Source organism: Mercenaria mercenaria, chromosome 3 (assembly GCF_021730395.1).
Source record: "Mercenaria mercenaria strain notata chromosome 3, MADL_Memer_1, whole genome shotgun sequence".
Taxonomy (NCBI): domain Eukaryota; kingdom Metazoa; phylum Mollusca; class Bivalvia; order Venerida; family Veneridae; genus Mercenaria; species Mercenaria mercenaria.
In genome coordinates, this window is record NC_069363.1 from 102,087,979 (window position 1) to 102,101,438 (window position 13,460).

The 13,460-nt window shown below is 34.8% G+C and overlaps 1 protein-coding gene across 1 annotated transcript; it reads left to right on the forward strand.

The window, feature by feature from the left end:
- Positions 1–3,133: 3,133 nt before the first annotated feature.
- On the forward strand, positions 3,134–11,840 carry LOC123523721 (protein draper-like). Its single transcript, XM_053537706.1, has 5 exons — positions 3,134–3,270; positions 4,506–5,978; positions 8,612–8,714; positions 8,898–8,979; positions 10,163–11,840. Exons 1-4 carry the CDS (start codon positions 3,219–3,221, stop codon positions 8,965–8,967), a joined length of 1,698 nt encoding a protein of 565 aa, XP_053393681.1. The 5' UTR covers positions 3,134–3,218; the 3' UTR covers positions 8,968–8,979; positions 10,163–11,840.
- Positions 11,841–13,460: the final 1,620 nt, after the last annotated feature.

Genomic DNA, 13,460 nt, shown 5'->3' on the forward strand with positions numbered 1-13,460 from the left:
AAATTAAATTACTAGTTCCTAGTGATTTACTTGCGTCTAAATATGCTTATACAATAAGAAACAACTGTAGAGCACTTCAGCTGAGGTTACCTTAACTCCTGTCTCCCTCATAAACTGTTTTGTTCACAGGTACTGTAATTACCCTAAATATCTTCTTGTTGTTCAACGTACTTGCTAGTCTGTCATTTTCTACTTTTGGCACATACTCCAATAGGTATTATACAGACAGTGCGAAAACACCAAGAGTCGGTTATGAACTCCCAGTTGCTTAGAGTCAAGATTTTACAATATATACACTGACAAGATATGAAAATGCAACAAACATATGTCTGAATATATTTTTTACTACAAAAAGCATCACCTTGAAATGTTCAACACATACATATCTCGATACTATACCCATTGTGTTCAAATTTAATCAGCACAACAGGCCGTAAAATTAACACAATGTGTATAGAGTATCTAGATGTATGACATTGTGTTTAAGGTGGTGCTTTTTGTAGTAAAAATACATTCAGGCATGTTTGTTGCGTTTTCATATCTCGTCAGTATATGTTAAACGAACATGAATTTTTAAACTGTCAATTATCTTGAGAGAACATAGTTCACTTCTTGTTCCTCATCTTAATTCTTATTTGATTTAGGAAATAATGTATAGAAAAACCGTGTTTTAACGTAAGTTAATGCACGAAAATAGGCTTTGCGGAATAATTTCAGGATGACGTATAACCGATTTGAGTGTGTTAATTTAAGTAAAACACGATTTTGCTATACAATATTTCGATTCTAATATGCTCTTGATATAAAACAGTAGATACAATATTGTAGCGCTCTTTCTTGGCCGCAGTATCGCACGTTAACGTGACGTCATTTTAGCATAAACGTGTTTTAAAAGAAACAAGCGTATTAGAATTTATTTTATGAAATATACATCAATACGAAAAATTAAAATAAAGGACTACTAATTAAGAGATCAACGACAGGAAAATTAACAAAGACTCAACTTCGTTGTAGATAATAAATGTATATGTACATAGTAATATACATAAAATTTTAACCATTCAATACAAATGAAATTCAAAAGCATTCATGTTATGGATTTACTCCTTACAGATACAAAGGATGTTTGTTTGTTTCAGTGTAAGATCGAAATAACTGTATCTAACCCTAACCCTGACCCTATAACTGAATGAGCAACAGATGTTGTGCTATGTTTTAACTTTAACATAGCAAAATAAACAGATGAATCTCATTCTAATGTTTCAATAAGTCACAGATGAATATGCATAATAACATACCTAATCTTTTTCTTGTGAGATGTCATTTTAAGTCTCTGGAAGTTGTAATAATGCTCATGACCTACTTCGTTAACAAAATCCTTGTACTGAATTTCTGCATTATATCCAAATGCCAATAAAGGTAACGGAAGGAGAGTTTTCCATCGTAAGAGTGCCAGATCCGGAAATCCATCTTTTTACCGAAGCTTTCGTGGGATCACTTGAATGAAAATGTCCATCCTGACAAAGTTGTACCAATGTCAATGACAGCTACCAGTAAGTTTGCAGATGATCACGATTTACTTACAGTCTGAACATGGTGAATGTGCCTCAAAACGATCAACCAAATTGACAATATTAGTATATTAGTATAAAAATGTCAGGTAATAGGTCAGTTTATTTAACATTTAACGGAGCAGTATCTATTTTCGCGTCTTAAGTAACTAAATGACAAGTGTTTCAGTGTTGAAAATTGTGTACACACTTGGATAGCATTATAATTTCAAAAGTATATATTAAAGACCTACCATTAATGCTCCATGGAAGGAAAATAAAGGATAGCAAAATGTTTAAAATAAAACCTCTTGATATTTTACGCAACATTTTTATGAAAATTCGAATTACATATAATTGCTGATCATTCTTATGTACGTGAAGTTTTGGTCTCTATGTTCGCAAGACACGCGAATTTAACAAACAATGAACCAGTCCATTTTTTATGAAATAAAAATGTGATGTGATCTCCAATTTCGCTATTGTTATATCAAGGTTTGCTCGTCATCATCATGTGTGCAGACAAAACACAAAACAGGAAATCACCACGGCGAGGCACTAAATTGCAAAAGAAATATTTTGCGCATCAAAACTGTGATCTCGCACTTCGCGTATCGCTAAGTAAGCAAGGTTAAAATAATTCGTACGTCATATCTTATAATTTTTCATGAAAAATTTCTCTTTGTGGCAGGCTTGGACTTTTCTCGGCGATCTAATCAAAATAGCCAAATTGACTTTCAGCACTCCGTCTGCATCATATTGTATATTTGTCCACCTTTGTGTCAGCTTGCTTGTGAACTTCGTCCCTATATGTGATTTATATATGTTTTCTATGTTCAGTTTAAAGATCCTACTCTTAATTTTCTAATTCTTGGAGCAATTAGTGTGTGTTTTGAATAAATAAATCATACCTTTATTTTGAATATTGATTCAAGCATTTTTTTGTGTGAATAACATGTATCTGATTTACAACATTATTTCTGCACGCAACACACGTACAGGTACAGTAAGAAGTAATTCATGAATTAGGGAAATGAATTTTATTGATTTATTGATTTATGGAATGTCATGTTTACAACAGTTAAATCCAAGTTATTTCTGATTGAATGCTAAAGAATATGAGCTGCTCTGTTTGATAAAAATATGAACACTATTACATATGAAACTGTGTACAATATTTCATACGCATATTGTCTACTTTCATGTAAAAATGACGTCATTTCGGTCGATGCAGGGAAGTTTCATAATCATCGGACCATAACGTCGTGCTCATCTATTTCTAGCGCTAGATAGCAGACGATGTATGTTTAGGCCAGGGACAGACAATTGACTGTAGTAAAGTCCATCGAATATATGTCTGTCTGTCCGTCTGTATGTAAATTTTAATTGCATGCCTAACGTCATCGTCTGTTAATACCAACGGATGTGAGATATATACATGTATTTTATTTCGAGCTTAACGTTCTTGTACGACATCCATACTTATTCTGTAAAATGTGTATGATAAAACAATATAAACAATAATATCATTTAAGAATATTTAGTTGTTTTTTTCAGTCCGATTAGCTAGTCATTATGATTAAGTTATATGGAAATGACTAATAATTGTATTTTAAATAACAGAAGTTACCAATAAAAATGTGTCATTTATCGTTAGATTAAGTAAAGATGGCTATACTGTTTTGTTTGTTGTTTTTAGTTCACATTGCTCTTACTGCAGGTAAAGTCATTTTATGTGTTCTATACATTTATGTTGGTACAACTTATGCCTTTTGAAACACAAAATCTTTTTTTAAACTAATCTTTAACATATGTGTACATACAGTTAATTTCTGTAGGTTCTTCAAGTTTATGAACTTATATTTTTAGTCTGCATTTTCAATTATTTGTATGAAAAATAAATGCGATAAGCAAAATATAGTTTGTTTCTGCCACTTAACCGAGATGTCATGATTTCAAAGTTTGAACACCAGTGCGTTTGAGCATCGAGTTTGAACATCAGCTGGGAGAAGGGCAAAAAACTAGATGTCCTCAAAAAAGCTAAGAACTTAATAAAGAATAAATACGACGCCATTTAAACAAGGATACAATTTATTTAAACTCGTCTAAATGTAATAATTTTATGGCTTATTGTTACACTAATTCACACATTTCTGTTTGGTTTGCTTATTTCAAAATAGCTCGAATTGCCTTAATGGCGATACCGGCAATAAGTCTTGGTAATTGAGAATAGAATGTAAAAATGCGAATGATGAGACAGAATTCCAGATTATATTATAAAACCAATACAATCCATAAGAAGATATTATTGAAGCATTTAAGCTGACTAAGTTTTATTCACTTTGTTGATAAAAAGTAATAAAGTTACTGCCATCAAACGACACACACGACTGTCGTTATGCAACACAGTCACAGTTTGTACATCACAGTTATAACGTCACCGCTTCAAACGTCATAGCGGCATGACAAAAAAGGAAGGAAGAGTACAATATTTGGTGGTCATTTTCAAGGATTTAGATAATATACCTTGATAACGTAGTAGACTCGAAATGATATATCTAAAGCAGTGATTTGAATAAAATCATTATTTGTCGTCCATATGCGTATTATTACTTTATTCGGGCTGCGCCATCGTGATATAATACTTTTCTTGTGAACTATGTAAACTAGATCTATAAACAATGATTTTATTCAACGACAATAATCTCAGTTTGGGATATAATATTTCTTAAGTCTCACGTCTAAAATATAATGTTTTAATGCATTTGATTTTGTTTTGTTCTTGACTAGAGCGGTTGTTTTAATAATTCTCTATCCTGAGAAGTGGGAAGACTTATTGAGAACGTAGCTTAAAAAAAGAAGAAAAATGTATCAGATATAATAAACTTTTACAGTCTTTGTTTTAAAAAGATAATATCACTTTAAATTTGTTTTCACGCATTTTACTTGCTTTAGGAGATTGCCCAAGACAATGCCGTATCTCTACACGCAGTAGATCTACTTGTTGTACGTGTGGATCTGAATGGCTGACAACTGAATGTAAACATAAATGTCTGGATGAGGAAAAACTGTATTGCTATTACTGCATTCGTCTTCATTTTCCAAACAACTGGTATGATAACTGTTCTGGATGCCATGAATATGTAAATCAGACAACTGGTGAATGTAAATCTTGTCCTGATGGATGTGTTTCTTGTTTCGACAATACGTTTTGTTACGAATGTATAAACGGCTATTATGGCATTAACTGTAATAAAAAATGTGGTAATTGTGTACCTGGCATTCTAGGCGAGGTGAATTGTAATAGGGTGATCGGCTCATGTACTAATGGGTGTTTAGATGGCTATTACAGTCCCCGTTGTGATCGTGTATGTGAAAATTGTAAACCGGATAATCAAGGCGTGGTGAAATGTGACTCTGACTCCGGGATATGTACTAATGGATGTGTAGACGGCTATTACAGTCCCCGGTGTGATCGTGTATGCGGACATTGTAAACCAGATATTCAAGGCATTGTGAAATGTGACTCTGACTCCGGGACATGTATTAATGGATGTATAGATGGCTATTACACTTACAGCCTCCCTTGTGATAGTGTATGCGGACATTGTTTACCGGTCGATTTCAATGTAGTAAAATGTCATCAGTACACTGGAGACTGCGAGAAAGGTTGCGCTGATAGCTACTTCGGTCGACGCTGTAATCAGAAATGTGGAAAGTGCCTACCTGACAATAAGGGGGCAGTTACGTGTGACATTTTAACAGGAAATTGTCCGAACGTTTGCATTAAAGGTTACTTTGGTAAAACCTGTGACAAAACATGTAGCACCAACTGTTTTGATTCAAACATAAATACAGATGTGTGCGACATATTATCGGGAAAATGCATTTATGGCTGTGTGTCAGGTTGGTATGGCGACACGTGCAATGAAACATGCAGCGACACGTGTTCTAAAACAACCTGCAGTCAAAAATCGGGCTTCTGTGACAACGGATGTGTTCAAGGTTGGTATGGTGATACTTGCAATAAAACTTGCAGCGACATCTGTTCTCTAAGCTCCTGCAATCAACATTCGGGCTTCTGTGTAAAAGGATGCGTTTCTGGTTGGTATGGTGATACATGCAATGAAACCTGCAGCGATACATGTTTATTTAGCTCCTGCAATCAAAATTCGGGCTTCTGTGAAAAAGGATGTGTTTCTGGTTGGTATGGTGATATATGTAAGGAATCATGCAGTAGCACCTGTTATGCCAAATCATGTGATCAATATTCAGGCCGCTGTTACAACGGATGTGCGTCCGCATACTATGGAGATACGTGCGAATTCAACTGCGTTGACACTTGTAAAGAACGCGTTTGCGACAGGGAAACATCAAAGTGTTTACAGGGATGTGTAACAGGATATCAAGGAGCATTCTGTAATATAAGTATGATATAATCACTTTGTATTCTTTAGTTACAGTTGAAATCGGTTTCTACTCATTTCTGTATAGTTAAATATCAAATGAGCTTTTCTGGTCCACCTCCGGAAGCATTTCTACACTCAATATTGCTTTAGAGATTTTAGTTCATAGGGTTGTTCTAATTTTGCCTTTCTGATGTCAAATTTCACAGACAATAAAACACGTAAAATGATAAAAAATATTTCTGTGTAAAATTTCTATTTATTTGTTTATTTAAACAATTTGTGCAGCCAATAACATGCAGAGTCTTTGTAGAGGTTTTATTCAGTGCATGTATTACTAATATTCATATCAAAATGTAAAGAAGATATATATATATATATATATATATATATATATTGCCTCGAAATGCTTCATAATTGTGTGGGTAAATTCTTTAAAATCATTGATTGAACTAAATCATTATAGACAATTTTTGTTTAACATATTTGATCTGTGGTGAATCAACTGCATAATTACGAGGGGTGTTCCAATAATAATGTCATTTGTGCATTATTTCTTGAATATCGTGCTCTATGTACTCTAAACCACAACGGGCCGATAGAATAATGACTGAAGCATTACACAGGTGAAAATCTCGCTCACAATTTCACTAACATTGATACAGTGTACATTGCTTTATAGCGTATTCATTACACTATACATGAAATGACTGGTAGAAGAGCTACAAATGTGCTTGAAATTAGGGCCTATATAAAAGGTCGGTCGTTACTGGGCATAAAGCCTATGGATATTCATCGTGAGGTGTGCGACATTTATGGGGAGGGTCAAATGTCTCACAGATCTATTTGTAGGTTGGTTGCCAAATTTAAAACCGGTCAGCAGCAAGTCAAAGATGCTGCTCGTCCAGGTCGTCCTGCAACAACAACGACGAAAAGCAACATACAAAAAATCAGTAATATGTTGCAAAAAGATGCCCGATATACCGTGAGGGATTTAGCACGGTTGACGAACATTTCTTTAGCACGAGTTCATGGTATTTTAAAGAAACATCTTCAACTCAGGAAAAAAAATGCAAGATGGATACCCCATTTGCTAACAGACGAACAGAAGAGAACCCGTGTTGCAAATGCTAAAAAGCTTCTCAAAATGTATTCCGAATATAACAAAAAAGCTTTCGACAACCTCGTTACTGGTGACGAGACATGGGTATACTATTTTGAGCCAAAGCGGAAATGTTCAAACAGAATTTGGGCCACTAAAATGCAAAACGTCCAAGTATTGCCAAGGGACAGCGCACGGTGAAGAAAGTTTTGTATGTGATTTTCTTTGACAGTAAGGGACCAGTAATGCAAATCCCGGTACCAAAAGGCAGAACGGTAACAGCAAAGTTCTACAAAAATGTTGTTCTGAAAAAAAGTCCTGCTACAAACGCCGCCGCCCAAGCACAGGACTCAAGTACGTTCGGCTTTTGCATGATAATGCCCCCGCTCATAAGGCTAGACTTGTGACCGAGTTTTTGGCATCAGAATAAGTTATTGTCCTTCCGCATCCTCCATTTTCACCAGACCTGGTCCCTTGTGACTTTTTCTTGTTTCCAAAACTCAAATTCCAACAGTCTGGAAAGAGATACAAGTCGCGAAATGCCCTTGGGTCTGCAGTTTATCAGTACCTAATGGGTGTTCCCATTAAAGAGTATGAAAAACAAAGAAAAATATCAAACAGGGAATGCCACGCACCAAAAACGCAGCCTCCCCAAAACGAAACCCCCAGCACGCAGACGCGTGCACCACACCCACAACACGCAGACGCGTGCACCACATACACACACACACACACACATATGAACTCTGCTTTCAAAGTTGGATTGAGCGACTCAAACGGTGTATTCAGGCAGGTGGAGAGTATTTTGAGGGCCAGAGAAACACTTGTAGTTTAGCAAAACAAAGGCAAATGACATTATTATTGGAACACCCCTCGTATGTTTACTCGCCGCTGAGGGCATTTTGTTATATGAAAGTATATAGAGCAATGTCGAGCTAATAGTTCGAAATACAAGTTACGTAAGTCGGAACTCCGAGTTGATGAGTCGGAATTTTTACTTTGTATCTTGTCCAGATATGGTGTAAATAATGAAATATTCCTATTTACAACACTATCAGATCACCTTTAATGACCTCTTCTTAAAATCTAAAGTACCCGATAGTAATCTCAAAGGGTAGCCAAGACCCATCAAAGGGTAGCCAAGACCCATAACTATACGTTCATTTCTATATTTCCTTGACATATTGGCTCAACTTAGTTATATTTGTCTTTATTGCGAAAACGTAATGCGTCTAAATCCCTTTTCATTTTCTGCACAATGGTGACAGTGCAAGGAAAATGAGTTCACACATGCTTGTAAACAAAACTGCCATGTAAAATATTTTAAGGACTGAGAAATCAAATGTCTAGACTTTATTTAATGTGAAAACTTCTGGTCAAGTATGTATTAAATGATAACGTTTAAAAGTAGTAACGACCCTTGTCATTTAAAAAAAACATTTTCGAGGGTTAAGGAATATCATGTTGTAAATGAAAATGCATTCTGTCTTAAAAGTTATAATCAATTAATAGTTTGCACGCATTCTGACCCTGCCATTACTGTTAAATTTCAGCAATGGAAACTGGTATTGATTCTGTTGTAGTTGGCATTACAAGCAGTCTGGCTGGGGTTATAATATTACTTGTATTCGCCTTAATTATCTGGTTTATAAGAAGGTATGTAGCTGACATCTTTCAATACACTTGCTAAATAACTTATACAGTATGCATATTTTAATACTCAATAACAACAGTACTCTTGTTTTGAGGCTTTTACGAAGTAATATGAACGTATTGCAGCAAAAGTGACACTATATTATATTAATTCATTTAATTAATCAGTTAATTTTATTATTTTAGAGTAGGCCTTAAAGGCAAGCGTTATGACAACCTTCAAATGTCTACCAGGAACACACCTGCGTCAATATAACAGATACAAATAGTGGGTATATATTTATTCAGTATAAAAAATACTGTCCAGTCAGTCCACAGTTTAACAGTTTTTCTGGTCCTTCAAGATCATGGGTTCCATTTAATAATATTTTATTCCAGTCATTTTCGAAGGGTAAATATAACGATAGGATATTTGTGAAAACGGCCGAAACTTTCGAATCCCGTGGAGGTTTCTTTTACCTTGCTTTCTGTGCAAGCATTTGCGAATAGATTGACAAGCTGAGAACCAATTTGCAATGTTTAAACCATATAGACTCTTTCTAAACGAAAGTGGTTTCCTTTTTGCGTAACTGGGCGATGATATGTAACTATATGTACTCCACAGTTCTCCAGTCTTGTTCCACATTAGCAAACAAAAAGCTAACCTTGTAACAGTGTTTGCTTAAGAATGTTCCGAAAGCCGTGGTCAAATTTTTATAGTTTGCTGGTCCTTTAGGACCATTAAGTCCATGCGAAATGTTTTTATTTAGTTTAAGGTGGCACCGACACAATTAAAGGTCATATGGCGACTTTCCAGTTTTGATGGTAGAGGAAAACCCCAGGTGCCCCTCCGTGCATTATTTCACCACGAGCGGGCACCTGGATAGAACCACCGACCTTCCGTAATCTAGCTGGATGGCTTTCTCACATGAAGAATTCAACGCCCCGAGTGAGGCTCGACCCCCACATCGTTGAGGGGCAAGTGATTTGAAGTCAGCGACCTTTACCACTCGGCCACGTAGGCCCCTTGCGAAATATGTAGAACAGAAGTCGATGCTAGGGGGACTAAAGCGTTTTGCGGATTTCATACCTTACATAATCAGGCCCAATAAAATCGAGACCGCTAATATATTTCTTGACAAAATTACATGCATTAGAAAATTTAATGATCATAATATAAATTATACTGCGTACTTCTTAACATAGCAATGGCAGATTCAAGGAGACCGACCGGGTCTGCTTTTATTATGTTTGATTGAGTTTGAGCTTCCAAAATATTGTCTTATAGTTTATATTTATAATGAAGTCTTAAAACTGGAGATTTTTAAATACTGTATAGTTGATGCAAAAGTACCAAGTTAATATAAAATTTGATATACTAGTAAGAGCCATAGTTAAATTGTAAGCAATGTATGTGGTTAAACATATATCCTTATACTTCATTTATTACTGGCTTGTTTTGTAAATTGTAGATAAAACAGAGGAACACCGTGTTTTTGATGCCGCCCATCCAAGGAGAATACACGAATCAGGATCCAACACGCGTAACTATTGTGGTAACGATTTTGCTGGTAATTATGCATCAACGCTTGCAACTGTAGACATTAAAGACACTCCGCTTGTTTGTGCGAACGCTCTCAACAATAAAGACTACATAAGCGATTGCGATGAAACTTAAATATCCAGTTTCATTTCATCTGATGATCCTGAGGTTCACAGAAAAGGTTCAAACCGATCAAGAAAATATTATGAAATACCTTACGTAATACCTGGTGTAAATCATGATATTGAAATTGAAAGCAACATTACCAATGATGGCTATGAAATTCCTATATCCAGTACCAATACTAGTGATCGTAAAGCCAAAGCTCCTAAAGCAGACGATGCAAATCTATCCAGACAATGTAACAGAATGACTGACTTAGCTACAACCCTAACAAGAGATTCAAAGAGAACACAGAACAAACAGTTGATGTCCAGAGGAAATAAGGAAATAGATGCCAATACACAGGAGGATTCAATTGAAGGAGACAGTGACAGCTTAAATTATATACATCCTATGAATTAAAATGAAAATAACATTTCCTTCCAAAATGAGAAAAAGGAGAAATAAGTTAAGTAGTATCAAGACCCATCCTTGACACAGGATTAATAAGGAATATTTCAAAGGAAACCAATTAATTCGTTGAAGTGTTTTATATCAATACATGCATGATTTTTGATCATTCTAATTTTTGAATACGTATTACCTGGAATAAACAGATGTCTGACTTGGAAGACGTAATATGTATTCTGAGACACAGCGCATTTTTGGTCGTGCATTTTTTACAGTTACGCTTTACTATTTGATTGATGCAGAAGACTATGATGGGCGCTTCTAAAAATCCCACTTTGGATGAGATTTTTTTTTTAATATTTGTCTTCTTGCCTGTTTCATTGGGCCCTGAATATTTTATTTCTTGTTGCTCTGCTTCTGCACAGTATTATTATGCATATGTAATTACACGTGCATTTTTGTATGTTTTGTGTCATTTTTGACCATTGAGGAAACATTATGGCATCAAATAGCAGCATGGCGTCCGGTTCATTATTCTCTGAAGAATGAAGTTTAGCATACTTCTGATCATCATGTTTTAATAAGTATGATAGAGTGATTCTAAATCTTGCATTTTTGAATTTTTTTGTGCAATTTAAAGTGTTCATCGTTCAGATATGCTTTGACATACCGATACACCGTTCAGTTCTTGCGCATCTGTACTGTGTCCCGTGATAAATTAGACGATAAACAACGGGAAGGCTTTGATTATTTATTAAACGAGCTAACACGTCAGTATTACTATGACCAAGTGTGAGATCTCACTTTTTTAAAGTTCGTTTTATCATAGATATAAGTAAACATTTCATGAAAAAGTCATTGGTCTTTTAAAGAATATTTTAGCAAAAATAATGCAGCAATTTGGATATATATATAATGGAAATGTATGTTTTGTAAAATCAGAATTAACACTTCGTATAATACAGACGTCGCGCTCGGGAGTTTCTATCTTCGTGGTGTTAATAATTGTTCATGTTTCTTTGCATGTAATTTATGTACAAATTTGATTTATTAAAACTTGTTTTGTACAGATCCGTTCTAAATAAAAATTCCTAGAAAAAGATGTTTTTATTCCACTTATTTTCAGAGCAAGACTGACTAAATTACATAATCCCCCGGTTTATGGACATGTTATATGCAACTCGCAAATTTAGGCTTTGTTTGATTTGCACTAATATCAAACATAAAGAACAATAACATATAAAGAAATAAGAAAATTAATATGCTCTTGCTGATATACAGAACATTTATTTTTGTCGATATGTGGTTCTATTGATTAAAGAATACTTTGTCGTCTTGACACCGCCGACTATAAAAACAATTTTATTTTTAACACTAACGCTGCGTTTCACGATACTGTTTGGGTGATGTATAAATATAGTCCACAATTATTGAAAAGTACTATTTTTAAACAATACAATGACACGTAAGTGAATATCAATATTTTTTTCAAGATTGAATAGAATTTTTAACAAAACCAACGTCAAAAACCAGTTTGCTTTATCAGATAGGACAGTGACCGCAGACGTTTTCAGCGTAGAATTTCATTGAAGTGAAAGTTTATTTATCTTATTTATTTTGTTGGGTTTAACGTCGCATCGACACAATTTTAGGTCATATGGCGACTTTCCAGCTTTAATGGTGGAGGAAGACCCAGGTGCCACTCCGTTCACTATTTCATCACGAGCGGGCACCTGGGTAGAACCACCGACTTTCCGTAAGTCAGCTGGATGGCTTCCTCACGTGAAGAATTCTACGCCCCAAATGAGGTTTCGAAACCACATCGATGAGGGGCAAATGGTTTGAAGTCAACGACTCTAACCACTCGACCACGGAGGCCTCCCTTGAAGTGAAAGACTTTGTCTCTCAATAGTTCACGAAACTAGAGTGCCGTACTATAATTATTGTTGTCCTAAAATCAAATCCACTCCACACCGAGGACTGCATTTTTTTCCCTAAAATTAATTTAACAGGTTCACCCGAATCGACATTTGCTAACAATAACATTTTTTTGGATTGCTTAGTAATTAGGAGTTGTCTCTCATTAGATCTGAATAATGTTCATTTAATAAATAAACAATACACAAGTATAACAAAAACAAATAATACTTTTTAAGTGTCTTTGGACTTTAATTCTCATAATATTGTTTATACGTGACTTTTAGACGTTACACTAACCGGTCGCAACATTGAGCGTCACGTCAATATTTAAAAAATCTAACTATTTTGTAAGAAAAAATCATATGTAAAAATGGTATATAGCTTTTTTATATAGCAGTGAATATCATTAGATACATGCTCTGCTTTCCGGTATTGACGGTCACAAAATATATTCAAGAATTTACATTAAAAACGATTAAAATGCTTTGTCTGAATTTTGTATGTTTTTCAAGTAAAGAGGCAACATATTAACATGTTGCAGCTCTTAGATACTAAATTCAAATATTTTACTTCGAACAATTTCTAAAGCTATTATTCTACTGTTAAGGTTGTGAATTACGATTTGTGATATTTCATACGCTAAACTTATAAAGGTCTGTATCTTTTTGTACTATAATCAAAATATAAATAAAATGAGTCTAAAATAAATCTAAAAACTGATCACATAGCGAATGACTACAAAAAGACATAGGTAATTGAGGGAATAAAATATCTTACCTATCAAGAATGGGACA

Coding starts and splice junctions, on each gene's coding strand:
- LOC123523721 (XM_053537706.1), top strand. CDS start 3,219: ATGGCTATACTGTTTTGTTTGTTGTTTTTAGTTCACATTGCTCTTACT. Junction 5,979..8,611: donor AGGAGCATTCTGTAATATAA/GTATGATATAAT, acceptor GTTAAATTTCAG/CAATGGAAACTGGTATTGAT. Junction 8,715..8,897: donor ATTATCTGGTTTATAAGAAG/GTATGTAGCTGA, acceptor TTATTATTTTAG/AGTAGGCCTTAAAGGCAAGC.